We start from the raw sequence: 21,385 nt of genomic DNA, 5'->3' as shown, positions 1-21,385 counted from the left end.
GAGTGAGTGAGTGAGTGAGTGAGTTAAAGTTGAAAGTCACATCCGCAATATTCAACCATATCGTGACGAAACAAAATTTGACATTAACAATATATGTTTAACTGTATAACATTCTGCCGACGAAGAGCAGTATAATAACTAGAATATCACAGTTTTTCGTAAAACTAGTTTGAGGACAAGACATTATAGAAAGGGGCTAATGATCGCCACCAACGGAAGGTTGATCACCGCGCTGGGGACAATGTGAGTGAGTGAGTGAGAGAGTATGTGAGTGAGAGAGTGAATGAGTGAGTGAGCGAGTGAGTCCAACTCGGAAACCGCGGAATCGATTCCCTCCACAAAAAAGGCAGTGTTTTAATATAAAGTGATGTGAAGCAAAATATAATGCTGGAGCAAACACGCGAAGAATAAGACGCACAGCTGAAAATCGTAGGCCAACTGCAGGAGCTGATGAAAGATTGTACCGAGTGGAAGTGGAGGTTTCAGTAACTGCTGATGCCAACGTGATCTTTCCCGGTGCATTTAGAATTCCATACTCTAAATGGTTGTTTTCATGCCAATTAACTCCAAGCTCAAAGTAACACTGAAGATATTCATACGTTGTGCAACGATCGATATGCTACGTCATAGTGACTGGCAAGTTATTATGACTTTTCGCCTGCAGAATTTTAAAACTAAAACATGATAACTGACATTCAAATGGCAATTTTGTTTTGGCAAGTGACATAAGCAACAACAAAGCTGGCTCATCGAAGTTTCTGATGTCTGTTTACAAATATCTGCTGTCAATTTGGGACGAATTTTGGGAATTTTGGATGCTGTGGAAATAATTTAACAATGGGGTTATTTATCTATGAATCAAGTTGATATAATACATATTATTATTACATGTGGGAGAGGGATGTGGGATGGGAGGTCGGAATTAGTTTTACCGGAGTGTGATTGCCTGAATATTAGATTATTTGATTTATTGTCTGAGACGTTGTGACATTCATGACCACCGTTTGTTATAATGACGCAAGACCACGCTCTTTGTTCACAGAAATATATGTGAATCACAAACATTGCTTTTGTATTCACATTGGATGTTTACAAATATACTAGCCACATAAAGAAACTGTGCACGGAGAAAATATATTCTGGATTGAAATACAACACAGCAAGAACAAAATGATGCAGACGCTGTAGCAGCTGAATGATCGGACCATAAGAAAATGTCAACGGGACCTGAACAACATCTGTTATGATGACGTCAGAAGATCAAAATGGAGTAGGGGGTCAAACGACAAAGTCACAAAGTCAATAACGGGTATGACCACCCTGTGCGTGAATCACAGCAGTGCATCGGCGACGCATGGAGTCCACCAAATGGGCATGGAAGGCCTGGGGAATGGCCTGCCATATCCTCCTCAAATCCTGTGCCAAGTCACGCACGTTATCTGGAGGATGTGGAAGACGACGCAGACGGCGCTCCATTTCATCCCACACATGCTCTATTGGGGAGAGATCTGGAGAAATTGCAGGCCATGGCAGTAACATGACATTGTTATGGTGAAGGAAATCCATTGCGACCCTAGCCGTGTGAGGACGAGCGTTGTCCTGTTGAAATGTCAATCCCGGGCCAAGCCGTTGCAGGAAAGGAATGACCACAGGCCTCAGAATCTGATCTCTGTAGCCAACACCGGTGAGATTGCCCTGAACAACCACCAAAGGGGTTCGGTGCCGTGCTGTTATCCCACCCCAAATCATCACAGAGCCACCTCCGAAACGATTCCTCTCCACAATACAGTTGCGTGCATAACGTTCTCCCAAACGACGGTAGACACGTTGGCGCCCGTCACTGTGGGAATTGTTGAACCTCGATTCATCTGTAAAGACAACATTTCTCCACCATATTCGAGGTTGGCGAACATGATTTCGACACCATCTTAGACGGTTGACTCGATGACGGTGCGTCAGGATGGGACGTATGGCAGGGCGTCGTGGTCGAATCCCGTACTGACGTAAATGATTCCTGACAGTGTTGGGATGTATACGGCGCAGTCCAGGAATTGTCTGGGACGTCGTTACTGCCGTTTGGAACCTGTGTCGGAGATGGGTACCTCGAATCCATCTGTCCTGTCCTGGCGTCGTTACTCGGGGACGTCCTGAACGTAGGTGGTCGGCAACGTCATTTGTGTTCTGATAACGCCTCACCAATGCCGATATCGTGTTACGATGGCATTGGAAATGTGTTGCCACCTGTTGTTGCCTCATTCCCGCTCGGATCATTCCAGTGGCTTCATGACGCTGTGTAGCTGTCAATCTTGGCATGATTTGCTTGTGATATGCTTGTGTCTGCGCCTGAGAAGTTTTGAATTTTTGAATGACCACAGATCATGCTTTCCAAAGTGACAGCGAATTTTGAGTTGCACATGCTGTGTACAGCTGCACAGGATGCACGTGCAGTAGCACATTGCACGTCCATAGGCCCCCATCAATGACGTCATATCGCATGGCACGTGCATGAACGTTTGAATGTCTCCAATAATTGCTGTGTTCAAACCTATATTTCATATATGGACGGTGTGCCCTTATATCTATATTTTCTCCGTGCACAGTTTCTTTATGTGGCTAGTATATTAACACTGTCTACACACCGTTAGCAAACAATCTGACATGTCTTCACTCGCATCGGTCAAAAACAAACCTTGTTGAAGTACATAGTGATTTGTCTTACCAATGGATTTTCTTTTAAAGGTGATATGAGGTGAAATGGGGTATAATGTTGCATTTGAGATTATTTCTCGAATATAATAACGTGCATACGTGTGTGTGCGTATGTGTGTGTGTGTGTGTGTGTGCGTGTGTGTATATGTGTGCGTGCGTGGATGCGTGCGCGTGTGTGTGTGTGTGTTGGCTTATTGTAATATTCGGTATCTATCGTTGTTAAACTCTTATTGGTAAACGTCTTTACATCGCAGTTTGAACAGACACAAGAATGGATCTTTATTTCGGACATCGCGTTTAATCCAGACATGTCCAAAACCAGATTGGAAAAGAGTAGTTCACACAAAAGAAACTCAGTTAATATCTCCAACATCACAAAATTTCTCAAATAAATCATCACATCGTTTAGGATATCTTGTAGAAGGCTGAAGAGAGAATTCACTCTTATCCAGTAGGCTCCAGTTCTAGAACGGGCATTAACCCAAACCATAAAGCAACCACATTATCCTGATATAACTTTGTTCTATGCCTTGTTACTAATATTTGAAATAATCTTACAGAATTTAGTATAAACTTTTTCTATAGAATAATGAAAATTCATTACCAGAGCTCCGAACCATACAATAGGATTGGCTAAATATTCCCATCAAATAATTTATATGAAGAATCTGGAGGCAAGTCTTTATATGTTCTAATAAATCGCTTAATAACATGGAAATCGTTCTCTGCTTGCATTGCTGGCGTCTCACATGTCGTGTAAAAATATTTCTGCTTGAAAAGGGGTGTGGGGGTGGTGGAGGTGAGGGCCTTGCTGACTTGCTGATGTTTGTCATTGTATCTAAATTGTATAGAGCTGTGCTTACGGTGCAGTCACTGAATTGTCATTTAACATATGGTATGGATATTACCCAGTTCACAATTATGTACGCATGAACAGTTACATGGAATCAAGTCAAGTGTGTTCTTGACAAACACTTATGTAAATATACACAAACACTTATGGACATAAATATGGACATCAGCGTAATACAACATTACGAATGTCTTGGCAGCTGTGGGAAGCTGTTTGCCTGTGGACATTATTTTAGTTGTGTCATGGAATATCAGCATGATAATGAATGATACACACAAATAAACGTTGGTTGCCATGAGTGAGGATTCCTTGTTACATCGGCAGTATTTCAGCCACATCGTGGCTACAACAATTTGGACATTAATAAGAAATACGTTTTTTTATAAATGTCAACAAAGGACAGTGAAGTAACTAGAGAATCACAGACATATTGCAAATTAGTATGAAACCATGATATCACTAAGATAACAATACATGATAAAACGAGCCAGAGATAGCCAGCGACGTAAGCCACCATACTAGGGACCGAGGGAACTCACGGTGCCTGTGCACGGTTACCCCAAAGATTGTAGTTAGTTTTAGCTATAAATTATAACTAACAAATGTACTATGATTAAAAATGTGGTCTAAATTTGATTTGAATGAAGTTGAACATACATACCCTCTCAGTGTAACAATAATGTTACAGTACTGTAACCCCCTTCGGGGATACAGCTACGAACAAACTAAGTTGTTAATTTTATCTATCAATTTTAAAACAGCATTTATTTTTTACAATACATATCAATAAAAATTGCTCAAACAATTATATTTTCTTTGAAAAATTAAATGAAAACATGTGATATTGAAAAGATCCGTTATGTTCCTATAAATATACATGTGTATATATGCTGTGACTAACACAACATCGTCGTAAAATGACTTCTACTGAAGGTACTGTCAACCCAAGTAGATGTAACTGATATATGGTTAAATTTCATGCCAAGTATTTATACCTACTCTCTCTTTTCTTCTGCATTGTAACACATGTATCATGTAATCACAGATTTATAGTCACTGCATGGGATAAGAAGGGATTCACAGATTTGTTGAGGGCTGTTTTCGCTGAAGCATTAGCCATTGTGTGACGAATGAATCTAACATCGCTAGGTAAGAAACACAAGATGATGTCCAGTAGCAAGTTCATAATGCAATTCAACTATTTCAAATAATAGTGGATGTTCACATGACATAGTATTACTGTCATGAGGACATGAAAGAGAATATTGCAAACTGCATATATTTTGATTGTTTATTGATGCATGCTAGAGCAGTTAAGATGACAATTGCCTCTGCTGTATTCTGCATGATAGAGCTCTGATCCAATGACAATGGTGCTTGCATTTACATCACCATCTTTGATCTATCTGTAAATATAGATCTGTAATATAATTAATATGCATTTGGGTCATATGTGTTTCTTAATTCATTATATTATTGTTGATAAATACCTTGATTTGTTTCAGATTTCTATACTATATTTAATGTAAAGTCCACCTCTGGTTTTTCCAAATACCATGGCATAGAAGACAAAAGCTGAGTTGGGGTTATATTCCAACATATTTCAAGTTATATTTTAGGAGCAGAAATGTCAGATTGTATTCTTATTCCAAGTGACAGAAAAGGAGAATATCTTTATTTAAAAAGTTCATCGTAAAGCGGATTAAACAGTCATAAGCTGGATTGGACTTAGCAAAAGTAATTTAGAAATATACTGCAAAGATAATGCGACGTTCTTTAAGAGACGGCTCAAGAGCCTCCTCCTAAGCCCAAGGTCTTGGTGGTTAATACTATCTTATTATTTTAAATTGCCTTTACGAGCACCAATAATATTTGCAACATCTGATTAATTAATTACTAATTTGTCCACATTTTAAGATATTGAATGCTTAGACTCCTTACCTTTGCGGTTTTTGGATCATGTTCCATATCTTGTACGTGAATATGTTTTTGAGATACACATTCGCCACAATTGGCGTTTGTTGTGCTTAAAATTATGCCGTGCTTAAGTTTTAAAATCTTGAATCTGTGTTAGGCTATGAACGAGGGGATAGCGACGGAAAAAATGTTCAGCCTACTTCCGTGCCTTTCTAGCTTGATTACAGTTATCTTTAAACCATTGTTTTCGGATGTGTAGAATGGCAAGTTCATCAGAGAATGAATGTAAAGGATGTATAATAATAATATAAATAGATAACAATCAGATTGTAATTTATTTGAAGCAAATATTTCAAATAAGGAACAGTTGGTCTTTAAAACGTTCCATCTTGTTGAAGGAAGAAATCCTTTTGGGGGAACAGATTTCAATGTACTTGGAAAACGATCATTTTCACAAAAGTCATCATGGACTGGGGGGCACGGGTGGGCCAGTCGTCTACGGCGCCGCGATTCGCTGTGCAGATTTTCTCTCTTGGGCACGCCAGAAAGCTATGATTGTGGCTTCGAATCCCGGTTCGCTCAAATTATGTTTCTAGGTTTGTCAGCACCATACCCGTGCTCGTTGGTTTGACCGAAGTGGTAAACGTCTGAGACCTGCATCACTTCGGGCTTTCCTCCCACATTAAGCTGACATGCCGTGATATGGAATACTGTTAAAAGCGGCGTTAAACCCTACTCACTCACTCACTCACTCATAGACTGACCTTTCGAATAAATTTAGTAACTCCTAGTCATAAATCTGTAGGGTGCAAATGCATGTACCAGTATGTAAATAATTGTTTGAACCGTCAGTGTACATACACAAATCGTTGCTTGAAATGAACTCTTCGATGACCATACTCTTGCTACTTGTGTGAACACTACCTCACAGAAGATTAAGTCCATTTATATCTCTCATGGAACTTGGTCATAAAGTACCTACAGATCGGTTTGATTAAGAGTCAATGGTAGAAAGAGGGACAAAGAGCAAAAAGTGAAGACATTGCCATACAAATTGCATTAGCTTGAAATAGGGAATATAGAGGATCAGAGCTGTGGATAGCATCCTGCCTCACCAAGATTGAAGAACCTCCAGTGGCTTTAGTTCCTGGAGGTGAAGAGTAATGAATAATTCTGTTTTCTGTAGATTTGATCTGTATCTTTAAATACGTTTCCAGAATACATGATGGTGATTGTTGATGATGCTGATGATTTTGTAAATCATTAAACTTATTCCGCAGCCCCCTGCAATTCCAATTTCCAATTATGAACCTCTACAGGGGTGAAACCAGAGAAGGCACCTCCTCATTTCATTTTTTCCCTTGTGGTTAAATGGGCATCACCCCAAACAGCTGTATATGGTTCTGATGTTGATTTTCTGGTTTTGAAGATGTAAATAGTATGATATCAGTCTATGAGGCCGATGTTGTAATAATTGAGAAGCTTGGATGGACGCATCAAGCATCTGCTGTTCTTTCACCAGAGAGATATATGTTTGGCAATGCATAGATACTGTAGAAACTGGAAACAGGACAACGAATTGCTGCTGAATAAGACTCGGGAAAGTAGTCTTAAATTTAGACTTGACTAATTTTGCTTCAAGGAATGTGATATTGTTAGTGTGTTTGATTTGCAGTACTTTTGACTGAAGTTCGAAAGTAGGACATATTGATCAAGTGATCCCCACAATCACTTAATCATGGTAATACAATAATATCAATGCATAATTATATATACCTATTGTACCCTAATGATTAAACACGAGTAAAGCTGAGAATGAATTCAGTGTTTATTTTGTGCTACACAAACATATAGCAAGAGACCTTCGGCCGTTTCTACGTTGCCATCATAAAGCACCAGATATCAAGCCCTCAAGTGGTTCAGTGATGCTAAAACAGATGTCTGTACACAATGTTCATATACAGGAAATGAGTCAGAAAAAGAAAGGGCCTGGTGGCGAGTTTGTACGTTCTTAGAAAAAGACTAAAAATGTATATCAATGCAGTGCAGTTCATGGGTACATAAAGGTGACATTACAACGTGACAAAATGATTACTTTAGTGGACACACTTTAGTATATGCATTCAAAATTTAACTAAGGACAGAACTGAAGCCACCGATGGGCTCCTTTCGTCCTAAATATGTTACTAAATGCTAAACAAACTAACGGTGCTTAAGTGATATTGAAAGATAAAAAAATGAGATTTTAAAAAAGGAGCATGTACAATATGGTAAAGCTCAACCATACTGACTTAAAATTAAAATATTAGTCACCTGATAATACACATAAATTTGTCAACATCAGCCCATTTCTTTTAACAATGAACATTTTTCAATCTTTGAAAAGCTTCAATCTAGACAAAATTGGTGAGTACAACATCATACAAAAGAATGAAAATTATTGTCAAGCAATTTGCATAATTTCAAATCTAAGTCAACGATGAACAGTTTCCATTATGATTCTGCATCAGTGAATTTGAAAACTCAAAGTATCAAAAGATTATATTAACTACCAATAAAGTGAAATAAATATCATTATCATATCACGGTGACTCTGCGAAATGGAATTTGATAAATAATTGAGTATACAAAACATTATGTCAACAACTTAAAACATACACGTGAGATATAACAAAGATGGTAGAAGGTAAGACCGGTAAAGCACAACGATTTAAATGCACAATGTCTTTTGCAGGAGATATATTGGTAACCGACATCAATAACAGCAAAATGGAAAGAGGTCCAACCGATACTTAATAATCACTGACAGGACAAGTGATCTTGTAGTCTCCTCAGTTGGTTTTTCTTTCACATAAAAGAACATCAAAATCCAGGTGTCGCCAAAAAACACTATTTTCTTTATTAATATTGTTGAACTTCAGGCAAACTCTGTTCATAACAGTATGAATATTTTATATGAGGAGAAGTTTGATAATGTGAACGATCAACAGCTGGTCAGAGAGCTTAAGGAAACCCCACATTCTGCAAACTACAATACGAAACAAATTAGAACCAATAGCCTTTCTGGAGAATATTATCAGAAATTGTTGAATTTGTATCAGTTTCTCACTATTCCTTGTTAAGCTAACACATAAATAATATATATAGAAAGCAAATAAAAATAAAGTGATTTATAAACTATTATCAACAAATCACTGTGGAAAAAAGGGCATATTTAGAAAAATAATTGTCCTAAGACTGACGAAGCATTATGAGATGGTACATTCGTAACATTGCATTAAAATGTTTTACTGTCATAAAAGTGATCTACGGATTGTCGAAATATTCTCGTAAAGCTCATATACGACCTGTACAACTATTATTTATGCTTTGTGTTAAAATTTAAAAAATTACCAAGTGCCATCTAATGCTTTAATGATGAGAAACATAATGTACCTAGTAGCCACAAGGCCCTCTTTCCTCTGACATGTCAACTTTAATGCTTATTTAGGGTTACTTAACAAGTGAATTTGGACACGATGTCTGTGTTATTATATGGAAGGGAAATAATAAAAATATGGGTACTAGGACCCTTTTAGTTCGTACCCCTTCTTATTGTTTAAACTGTTATCAGGACAGGCTTCAGCAAACAAGAACGTATATAATTGCTGGTGATGGTTTCAGTGGTTTAAACACATCTAAGTTCTAATGGAACCTTCTTCAATACACCAGGGATAAAGACTGAAACGTATGTGTTAATCACTGCATAACATATGCAAAACGAAAGCTGTCAATATTCAAGGAATAGTCCCCATCTGCTGAATGAGGAACCTCATTGGTTTCATGCGTTCACATATGGAGAATCTGAAAAAGAAACAACAAGATGTTCAGAGACATTGCAAGTGACTCAAAATAGATCAATATCCAATACACAAATTGATTATATCGTAGGACATTTCCACTCATATTTTAATGTAATTATGGCCGGGTGTTTTTAATGGCTTATAGTATGAGTCTTCGGGATGTTATGCCACTGAGCCTTTCAAGAAGCTTGGGATGGTTTCCTACAGCGAGATTTTCTTATGTTTTGATATACATGTATTCCCTTGTTGATGATTGTTTTCATATTGGGCATACCTTTACCATTGCTATCAGCGTTCACATATTTGGAAAGGTTTGACAGGTTCATACGGTTGTCTTGTTGTCCGGTTAAGCTCTTCGTAGGTGTTGACACTGTCTCAAAATCATTATCATTTATAAATGGTAGGTGCTAAACTGTTTAATGACATAGCAGTGTTTCACACAAAAAATGCTTGCGCATTCAGCCCAGACCGAAAACCATCCGTTGAGATGGTTTGGATGTTACTTTACTGAGTGATAAAAACATAGAAGAAAGTATGACACTAGTTCTGTCGTCAGGTTTTGAGAGATATAGAGCAGTGGCCAGACCTTCAAACTGCCGACATACCCCTCCCCATTGTAGAACAAAGCGAACTTAGGTTTTCACTAGAAAAATCATGGTTGTGGATTAGTGTTTTGGTAGCAGATACTGTTTTGGGGTCAAAATGCACTTTTCTGTTATAGAATTAGTGAAAATCAAATACAGTTCCCTAAAATGTAGTGTATGCATTGAGTCCTCATTTTCATCATTTGTGTAACAGTTTACACACAGTAGATTTGAAATATTATTATTTTTTTATAATTAAGGCCTCTTACAAATTGAGTTATTAGTAAAAATAAGCCAAAATATGGTTAATTTTGCGCTGTTCTCATTTTCAAATTGTTGGAAAATGAACCCTCATGAATTATTGGTATTATCCATTAAGCAATTTGACATCTCAAAATGAGCCGACATGTCTTGTGGTGAGATGACAGCTTTCACATTCCACATAACGTTTATGAGTTTAAACAAAAATGGTAATACGTCAACCCACCCTCAGTTTAGTCAGAATGTGCATCTATTTTATTCCCATTGTTAACTTGACTTTATTTAAAGAACTCATACATATAACTTTTCTATATAGGACATTATTAAAGGTTTGCCTAAAATCAATTATTATTTAAACCACCGAGGAGGTACATTTGAAAGTCAATGTCACTTGGAACGTCAAGTTCTAAATTAATACATAAATAGTATTAAAAACTGCTACAAATGCACACACAACTTTCATAACAGGTTCTGGATATACTTGGTAAAGTCACATAGAATTTACGAAGAAACAAACACAAAATGTGCACATCAAGATCAAAATAATTCCTCCCCCTCAAAATGGACAAGCAGATGATACTGTGGATTCAATCTCAAAACACATGAAGATTTAAGGAAATGAGTCAACTTCTTTATTATGAGGAACAAAACGCTTTGGAATATATATTTACATCTTCATCAGGGGATCGAAGCAGAGAACACATATACTTTCCCGTAAGAACAACGAACTTCACAATAAAGCAGTTGACATTCATAAATTCTCTTCTTTGTGTGTATCACTCTAAATGCCATTCAAAGGCTACATTATCTGACATATAAATCAGAATATGTATGAATACACTATTGCTATCAATACCCAAGGAAGGCACTATTATGATTATATTTGTCAATACATACATGATTTTACATAATGGAAATTCACTTAAACCAAAAACACCACGTACAGTTCGGTATGACTACACTGTGAAATGTAGTAGCCATGCTGCGTTCCAAACACACTTCTGCACTAGTAATTCAAAACAAATCTATCAGTTTTATGTTTCCACTAAAAGCAGTAAATGCACTATCGTGTTACTGGATCTTCTGTCTGGTCCATAACTTGATTCTCTGGTTTTAAAGACAACCGTCGCATGAAAGGCAACATACAACGCTTACTGTGGCATCTGTTACCGGTAGGACAGGACATGTTTACTTTTTTCACTGATTTTCGGTGATCTATTCATATAAGTTTCACGGCCGGCTTCCTTGCTGTCTTGCCTAATGAAATCTGTATTGGCGGATAATCGAGACTAGTTGTGTTCAGGTTTTATATATTTTTTTTAAAAATCTTGTTCTGTTATCTGCTGCAATACTGAATTTTAAGGGTCGTGTCTACAAGATGTTACCACATTTATAGACTGTAATAGTGTGTTAAAATAATGTATAAAACAGGTTTTAAACATACTTGGCTCAAATTTTGACATGTAAATTTCTAATACATTCCGAAGTGAAGACGAAATATTGTCATTTTCTTGTCTTGGCGGCCATCTTAGAGTCCATTTTGTCCGCCATAATGGATAAATCACATTTTTCAAACTCATATATGTAAGATACTTAAACGATTCATGTGCTCATGTAAAACAATTTGGTGTCATGATTGTCATTATGGGAGATATGTTATCTTTAGTTTTGTAATAATTTGACCCAGGGTAGATAACCAAAAATGTGTCCTCAGCACCCCAATGCTGGTCGTAAAAATTTGGCGGCCATGTCATGCCCTGTGCATACTTTTTCGCACAAACGTTTGGTACTTAAAAATAAATTGAGCGGCGGCTCATGGGCCAATCTGGTGATGTTGACCTCCGAATGCTGTACGTCTCAAATTAATCGTCATAGGCCGAACCAGCCTGACCCTTAATTCGGTAGATAGTTTTAGCTTTTGCTTTTGCAGGAGTATACCACCCCTTTATCACCTGTCTTTGCAGCTTGGAGATCTGCTGCAGCATAAGACTGTCAATGTAGACACTACATGGTGGGTGGGGAAAAGGGGTGCAGAATTATTTCCCTTTTGACATGGCCTCCCAACACCCTGGTTCAAAAAGACGACACATGGAAAATAACGAAAATACTACGCCCACTCGATCCGACTATTGGCCACGTTTCTTGGTTATTGAAGCTTTTGACAAAGAACCCATAAAATTGAATCCATTTGCAATCTCCAAAGTTATCATTGGTGTCTGCGGAGAGGTTACAAATGTCACAAAGCTTCGTCTTGGCTCTCTTCTTGTAGAATGTGCATGGAGACCTCAATCTGTCAATCTTCTCAAAGTAAATGAGTTTGTCAATATCAAGGTTGTTGTCTCAGAGCACAAGACACTTAATTCGTGTAAGGGCATTGACCATGACAGAGCTTGCTGCCTGTCCAGATGTCCGGAGATGATATAGCCAAGGAACTTGAAAAACAATCAGTCACAGCTGTCAGACGGCTTACTTTCAAGAAAATGGCGTGGTCCAACCAACCAACACCTCTCTTTCTTCACTTTCGCCCGTACGTCTATCCCTCAATCTATCAAAGCTGGTTACAGTAACATCGGAGAGGTGTGTATCCCCAATCCACTCCAGTGCTACACCTGCCAAGCTTTTGGACATGGATCCAAATCCTGCCATGTCTCTGCTGTTTGTTACCGTTGCGGTGACAATCACGAGGCCAGAAACTGAAGGAAGGATGTGAAGTGTTCAAACCGCGGGCTTCTTTAAAATCCTGCCCTGTATGGAAACGCGAGTCCCAAATCATGACAAGCCAAGAAGAGGGTTGAAGGGCTAACTGCAAGCACTTTCACGATTTCCTACTCTGCTGCTGTCACTCGTCCTCCTGTCACTACTGCCTCTATTGACTGCCAGTCTGTTTAGCCACTTCCAACTGCTTCAATCCAAAAAACAGCTGTGCCACTTTCATCTGTAACACCCCCAAAACCAAAAGTCGTCAAAACTGTTGAGTGTCAGACTCCTAAAATAACACCTGAACCAGAACCAGTTAAACCTACAAACAGGGAAAAGAAATGATTGAAAAAGACGCAGCTGAGAGTACAGATGCAAAAGATATGTTGAATGCTATTGGAGATGAAAGCATTCCTAAGTCTTCTGCAAACCCTCATAAACGTAAACCGTGGTTGGATAATAATTTTAAACAAGCTAGGAAAAATAGGGAGAAAGCTGAAAAATATTTCCGACGACATCCAACTGTCCACAATTTGAATAATGTTAAAATCACGGGCGCTAAAGCGAGACGTACCTTTAAACAGAATAAACGTCAATCCTGTAGGAACTATGTTTAAAAAAATAATTCTCGCACACCTATGTCCAAGGTGTGGAACATGATTCAAAATATTAAGGGCAAAGGATCTGAATCTGGAGTTCACCATCTCAAAGATGGGAATACACTTTTAACGACAAAATCTGAAATTGCCAAGAAACTTGGTAAGACATTGGCAAATCATTTCTCATCATCAAACTATAATCCTCATTTCCAGATGTTTCAAAAACAGCAGATTACAACCAGGCATATCTCAATTTTGAAACAACAGACGATTTCAAATACGAGTGGGCTCTACCCTGTCTGATGATTTCGATCAGCATCAGGGCGTCCCTTAAGGCAGCATACTATCAGTCACACCTTTCAGCATCAAAATTGATAGTCTTACTAAAGTATTAAACAATAGCGTTGACGGTTCACTTTTTGTGGACGGTTTCAACGTTTCTTGTCGTGGTAAGAACATGAATGCAATAGAGAGACAGAGCTCTGTCTTAACAAAATTAAAAAATGGGCGAATGAAAATGTCTTCAAATTTTCTAAATCCCAAACAAACTTTATTCACTTTTGTCATAAATACAAACCCCAAAGGGATCCAGATTTATTTTTAAATGGTACTCCTATCAAGGTAGTGGAGGAGGCGAAATTCCTTGGCCTCATATTTGACCGTCATTTTACATTCTTACCACATATCAAATATCTCAAGGCAAAGTGCCTGAAGGCTCTCGACGTCGTTTCAAATTCCGAGTGGGGAGGGGATCAGACAATCCTCCTTCACTTGTACAGATCATTAATGCGCTCCAAACTAGACTATCGTTTCTTGGTCTATGGTGGAGCCTGCAAAAGCAATTTAGAAAAATTGGACACTATACGCCATCAAGGCCTAAGACTCAGTCATTGAGCTTTTAGGACCTCTCCCGTGGACAGTTTGTATGTGGAGGCTGATGAACCTTCACTAGAACAGCGCCTCATTAAACTTTCACTGCAATATATCACTAAATTGCACTCAAAGAAATCTAACCCAGCATACAATTGTGTTTTCCACCCTCAATATGAAAACCTGAAAAATCTATCAAACCTGGTTCCACCACTTGGAATCCGAATTTAAATACACATCACTGCAGCTAAAACAGATTTAAATATTATATCACATTACCGTTGTTTGTCTTCTCTTCCCTGGAAGATGGTGAAGCCAGAGGTAGACCCCACTCTGATCAATCTAGCAAAGTCGGATACCAATCCTTGGCAAAGTTGCAAGTGCCAGCATCACTGGATCCAGAACTCTCTCCTCAAGAATCCCAGATTTTAGTTTTTTTACTGCTGAGGCCAAAGCTATCCTAACAGCTTTGACGGTTTACACACGAATATCTGCTGAAGTGCACGTGTATCCCTTGTGATAAAAGGTTCACCGTCAAGTGTATATTGCTTGACTGTGTGGACTTTGCAATCGCAAGGGATTCACATTATCAAAGCATAAATCTGAAAGATCTCTTTTTCAGTATCAGTGGGCATCTTCTTATCAGCTATTTGAAAGAAATTGGTTTGTAAAGTAAAATTTAAATATGTATGTGAATAAATAAATAAATGTTTGTTTTTAAATTTGGTGTGATGATATAATGAACTGACATTATGGAAGGCTCTGTCCAGGAGGTTAACATAGCGTAGAAATACGATCCGCCTGTGTAACACGTAATCCTATCTTTAAGCCAACTCATTGATGAGTATTTTGTTTTTGGCTCGTATTATGCAGAACCACCTGTAGCTAAAGTGATGACTAAATCCTGCTGGGGTATCATGCAGGAAGCCGAGGTACTGTAAGTCCCCATGATCCCCAGCGAGGTGGCCTAGCTATTATTACTGGTGGCCTATAGCCCGTGTTTTAAAATTGTATTATACGGTTGTGCTCAAATTTGTTTCATAAATTGTTTTTAAATATAGTATGCATGCTCAAGTATGTCAAGAATTGATTTTAAATATTAATTTGCATAAATGACTCAATTGTTAACATATTAAACTTGGTCTCGTCGCTATTGCTGAAATAATGCCGATGCGACATCACTCATCCACTGTAATAATTTGATAATGAAAATTGAGTGATTGTTTCCTGTTTTGGACACATTTTGGCCCATAACTCGACCAAAACAATTTTGCTGATTGTTTGTTTATTCTGCTGTAGGTTTCCTAACTCAGCACACTGATTTTGTTTATAAAATGAGCATTGACTTCTTCAGAGCCGTTAAATTGCTTTATTTAATTTTGACACACAAATGTGCATTTTACCATTAAAACACATGTCTGCCCCCAAAAGAATTCACCACGACCAGCATTTTCTATAGTATAATTGACATTTTGTGAAGAAAAATGTCGTTGTGCTTTGTTCTACTGTGGGGAGGAGTTACTTTTTCAATAAGCCCCCTTTTAAGGGCTGGTTGCTACTCTACGAGGGGTGTATAACAGTTATGAGGAATACCTTTGGAGGGACGAAATCCTGTATTTTCATACTTCTTCAGTTCTGTGTAAGTCAGTTTGTCATCGACTCTATCGTGCAAGCCAGAGTATGGGTTGACGTCTATATTACAGCAACAACAACAGATACGATGTGAATCTCGGATTATCCATGATTTATCAATGTTGATGCAAAGTATGTTGAAAGCTTCACATTGTTTTCTTTCTATCAAAACTAAATGTGCTTTGAATATTGCCTTACCTTGGAAATGCGTCTGTTCATTCTGAACATCTTGTATCCCTGATCTACAGCAGAAACGACAATACTGTGAAAAGGGTATGACATACGCACTCATACACACACGCACAAACGCACACAATTTATACATGTAATTAAAGAGAACGGTAGATTGAGAGAAAGAGAAATAATGATTTAATTAAGATTGATTAAACGTAAAATAATACTCAGATATTAACACAGACAAGTACAAGTGTAAGTGGAAACTTACGCATTCTGTGTGACTGTTGAGCCTGAAGAGGAAAAGAAGATGTTGTCATGCCACTCCCAATTTATCATTGTACTATTTGACTCATCATAAGGCTAATTACAGTATGAAATGTGTTTTCATTTGTGTCATTTAATAATGTGTTGCTTCAAGATACATTATTGTTGTCAACCTCGTGACAAGGCTACATACCTGTATTACATGCCGACATACATCTCAGTCATACATAAAATCGTTTTGTAGTCATTGGTTTTGCATAAAGTGCACTTACCTGGCTTTTGCAACATACATATGCATTTGTATCCTTTTATTGCCATGATGACAACAACGATCACAGCAACGCCAATTAGCAACAACAGACCGACTGTCACTCCTGCTATTAGTCCAGCTGGTGAAGAGGGTGGTTGAGCTTAAACAAAAATTTAAAACGTTAACACAGAAAATAATCAGTTTCAATTATCTGAAGCAGATTCCATTAAGCCAGAAGGAAAATAGTTCCTCATTGATAACATATGTACTATAAGAAAAAACACACGCAATGCCAGATTTGTGTGAGGTTGGAAAATATATTTATACGAGGAATCGTACAGGGTATTGAGCCATTTTTTGTGTGAAGAGAACACATGCTAATTGCAGTCATCTCAGATATTGGTGCATAAGAAAAGTCTAGGTGCGACGTGAAGGTTAGCTTCCATCAATAACGCGTATGTCCCCTGTTGGAATCGATAGCGGCCTGACATCTTCTGTCCACGGAAGAGACGAGTTACATCCTGGGGAATGGTAGCCCTCTCGGACCAAAAAGCCAACTGCTGCAAGCGTCCAGCGTTGTCCTGATGGAATACACTGTGGCAATTGTCTAGGATTGACCTGGATATGGACCAAACGAAACCTGCCATGATGAGAGATATCTGCCCACATAATAACGCTGACCCAAACAAACCTGTCCACTTCCTGTACGCAGTTTCCGACATAACTCTCTCCCCGAGTTCTGTAGACCCATGCCCTTCCATCCCCACGAAAGAGGAGAAATCTTGATTCGACGCTGAACCAGATATCTCTCTCAATCGCAGTTGAGGCCATACCCTGTGTTGACCACACCAATGCAGTCCTTGTTGACGATGTTGTCGACTCAATATGACGCGTCGAACAGGACGCCTTGCCCGTGCTCTTAAGCGGTCTGGTCGGAGATTCTGGGGTATTTGGGACGCAGTTGAGTCCCGACCTTGGCCGATGATGTGTTGACCCATGCTGTTGAAACTGATCCCATAGCTTTGTGATGGTGCTGGTCTCTACATTGATAACCCTGGCTACAGCTGTTGGGATTTCCCTGCCTGCAAGCGGCCTATGACGTTGTTTCTTTGCACTTCTGTTAATCCTGGCATTTTGTTGAACTGTCACTGTTCGAGTGACGCAGTGCAATCAAAAACCTGCATTTAAATACCGTTCATACTGGCCCTTTTGTTAATGCTCTTGGAGCGTTTTTCGGAATCGTGCATGTTTCCCGACTAAGAGTTTGCATGTCCTTGTTGTGATCATTTTGAACTGGGAAATTTGTCACTGAAATAATAACACATTAAACTGCTTCATTTTTCCCCTCTTGGTCCCTTAATTATGCTTTAATGGGCAAAATACCCGAATTGCGTTTCTTTGTTTAAGAGTATATGTAAAATTTGGGGGTAAGACATTTCTGCAAGATGTAGGCACCCCTATTGGCACCATGAGCGCTCAACTTTTGTTCGGATCTTTTTCTCTATGCATCTGAATCTGCTTGGATTGGTATTGTCAAAAGAAGGTAATTTGGCCAAGAAGTCTGACTTAAGCATTAGGTATATCGATGGTATGATGTCGTTCAATAACCATCAAATAGCCAATTCCTTTCCACTGATTTACAACCCTGAACTAGAAATAAAGGTGACAAGTGAGCCAGTGATCTGTTTTATATTTAGATCTATGAATAAAGATTCAGAATGACAAAACACTCTTCTCAAGACTGTATAACAAGAGGGATGAGTTCAACTTTCATGTTTCTCTGTATATCAAGCAATATTCCTGCAGGTTTCAGCCCTTGTTGTGTACATTTCACAACTTTTGATGTACAATCGAGCATCCTCTTTCTATTAAGACTTAAAAGAACGTCATGCAGCACTTGCTCAGAAGTTGTTAACTGAAGGTTTCAACAATCAAGGCCTTAATATAGTTTTCAAAAAGTTTAATGGGCGACATGTGGAAGACATTTTAAAATTTGACGCATCAGTGATAAAAATGATGTCTCATGCACTTCCTTATTTTGACATGTACCATATGTTCCCGCATTTTATGAAGAGAGCAATTGTTTTGCCGTTGCATGTGTTCTTTCGTGAACACCTGGTATCATCACTATTTGCTAGTGATTCATGCTCATCATATGGTCGGAATCGTACACTTGACTCTGTTTTGACGGATATTTCTTATGAATAATGTTGGCGACGGTGTTCGAACCAAGTTAACATTATGGACTTGCCAACATGATGTGAAAGAAACAATTATTTTCTTGATATGAGTAAATCATCTGAACATACATAATACATAGAGGTGTTCACTCGGGTAAATCATACGTGACATATATTTCTAGTCTGGTTTGCACGTCCTTGAGTTACGAAACACTATCAGATGTCCATACAGCGACAACATGAAAAGATGTAACAATTAGCACATATTTTGGCCAGAACCAATTGTTTCAAATTAGGGAAAGGACTTAAGGCCACAGAGCTACAAGCACGATTATAGAATCTGGTCCAAATGTTGTCCTTGCGATATAGATTCACAATATTTGTCTCTAAAATTGCCAAACCCTGTGAATTCCTCAGCTACGTCCTTTATCCTGTCGAGAAAGCTGCTCACTATGTTTCAGTTATCTGGTACTAAAGATTATGATATTAATTCACATCAACTCCAGCCTGTACTGGATTATGTGGGCATAATAGTTGACAACTATATGAAATTACTTCTATATAACCAAGCTGTGATTGTAGCACACAATATGAGTGAATAAATATTTCTTATTGTCGTAGTAGGCAATATTCCAGGTATTTCTTTGCAGCATGTCAATCATGTCTTGACCACACAAACCAGTCGTAGAGGGTGTGGACACATTGTAAACAAAGAAACATTTTGCTTCTATCTTGTATGCTAAGCTTACTTTCAACTTTCTTCTCTGTTAGTCCAGTCACATGTTCAGTGTAGTTACTGCTTCCAAACTTGTTGCTAGCCACAACCCTCACATAGTACAGAGTGTCAGGGTTGAGATCCCTGATGACTGACGTAACGTAATTCCCCCTTCCTGTCTCTTCATGACTTCCTGCTGTCTTCCAGTCTTCCTCGTCTGTGCTGTACTCCACAGTGAATGTCTGAGTGGCCCCGCCATTGAACTCCTTCTTCCAGGAAACACGTAGAGAGAAGGGGCCTTCTGGGTAGACACTGACGTTTGATGGGGTACTCGGAGGTCCTGGAAACAATCATCGAGAAATTTATATATTTATGTAAATATTCGTGCCAAGCTTAAAAGTCTGATGATGTATGTACAGCCAAGGTGCACCAGACTATCATCGATTTTGACAGAAATAACATTATTCTAATCATGCCCTTAACAAAACTGTTCTCAGTATGCATTTGAAGGTTCAAATATGTATAACATGATGTTCATTTGTACAGATTCAACACTTCAGGTGCACTTCGATGAGGTCAAATGTCAAAAGGGAAAAATGTAAGGCGATACATTGAAAATTACGGTGGCAAAAGTGTGACAGGTAAAGTCGAATTTTTAATTGCAGAGAAAACAATTCATACTATTTTTCCACAGTATTTACCTTGACATTCCGTGGATTCTGCTATCAATTTACAATATTCGTGATATGAAACAAGAATCATGGCTAAATGACAATATATAGCCTATGAGGCAGATGGAGTGAGTGCCTTCGAGAGAAATGCTGTATTTGGATTCTAACTTATTTTTTATCTATGTTCATACAGACAAATAAACGTATATTTCTGTACCTAGTATTGGAAAATAAAATTAACAAAACACATATTCGGTGTATTAACCAAATCTCCTCGGATACGTCGCTACTCGCTAGAACCATTTCCCAGTCTCCTCCATTTACTACTGATGCCTACCCATAAGAAGTTGTTTGAGTTAGGAATAGATAGAATACATGTATATTAAAAACTCACCTTCTAAGACTATGCCAAGTGTGAATATCACTGAATCACCTACGCCATTGTTCACTGTAAACCTGTAGTTCCCGAAGTCCTGCAGTTGGAGGTTAGTAAGGTGTAGTCTGGCAGTGACTGAGATGTCGGAGACACGGCTGGAGGAACCAGTGCGGTCCTGGCTGGTGCTGTTAGCTCTACTCCAGGTGAATGTAGGAAGGGGGTAGGCCAGTACTGACACAGTCACATTCACGTTACCACCCAGTCTAGAGGCGTACTTTTGTTGCTGGGGCAATGTCTCATCTGGTCGAGGAGAACCTGAGAAAATGAATGGAAATTTCAAATATGACTTAAAATGTTTGTTCCTTGTCGAGTCCTTTTCTAAGGATATTGTCATGTCCTTTGGGCTCAATAAATGCAATCTTGTTCATCCGTAAAGTGGCAAGGTACAAGAAAGAGGATCGGTCATTTTACTGGGGGAGGATTTATTGACCATCAGACGAGTCACTACATCCTCCAACTAGATAATCAGACTGGGGAGCCCGAAAGTGTACAATAAACACAAACAATTATGACAAGTGAGTGAGTGAGTGAGTGAGTAAGGTTTTACACCGCTGTTAGCACTATTCCAGCAATATCATGGCGGGGGACACCAGAAATGGGCTTCACATTGTACCCAGGTCGGGAATCGAACCCGGGTCTTCGGCGTTACGAGCGAACGCTTACACCACTAGGCTACCCGACCGCCCCACAATTATGACAAAGTTTATTAGATGAAGAGGTAGACGTAA

General features: G+C 38.6%; 1 protein-coding gene across 1 annotated transcript in view; it reads right to left on the bottom strand.

The window, feature by feature from the left end:
* Nucleotides 1-9,255: 9,255 nt before the first annotated feature.
* Nucleotides 9,256-21,385, bottom strand: part of LOC139457102 (nephrin-like) — a 49,736-nt gene continuing 37,606 nt past the window's right edge. The window contains exons 6-10 of the mRNA XM_071238540.1: nt 20,616-20,912; nt 19,585-19,890; nt 16,678-16,815; nt 16,410-16,431; nt 9,256-9,322 (exon numbers count right to left, since the gene is read on the bottom strand). Coding sequence (XP_071094641.1) covers nt 9,256-9,322; nt 16,410-16,431; nt 16,678-16,815; nt 19,585-19,890; nt 20,616-20,912 — 830 coding nt within the window. The remainder of the gene's footprint in view (nt 9,323-16,409; nt 16,432-16,677; nt 16,816-19,584; nt 19,891-20,615; nt 20,913-21,385) is intronic.

This window comes from Haliotis cracherodii, unplaced genomic scaffold (assembly GCF_022045235.1).
Source record: "Haliotis cracherodii isolate W230 unplaced genomic scaffold, xgHalCrac1.p SCAF_12, whole genome shotgun sequence".
Classification (NCBI taxonomy): domain Eukaryota; kingdom Metazoa; phylum Mollusca; class Gastropoda; order Lepetellida; family Haliotidae; genus Haliotis; species Haliotis cracherodii.
The sequence above is the reverse complement of the archived record's forward strand: the minus strand, read 5'-3'. Positions and strand labels throughout refer to the sequence as shown.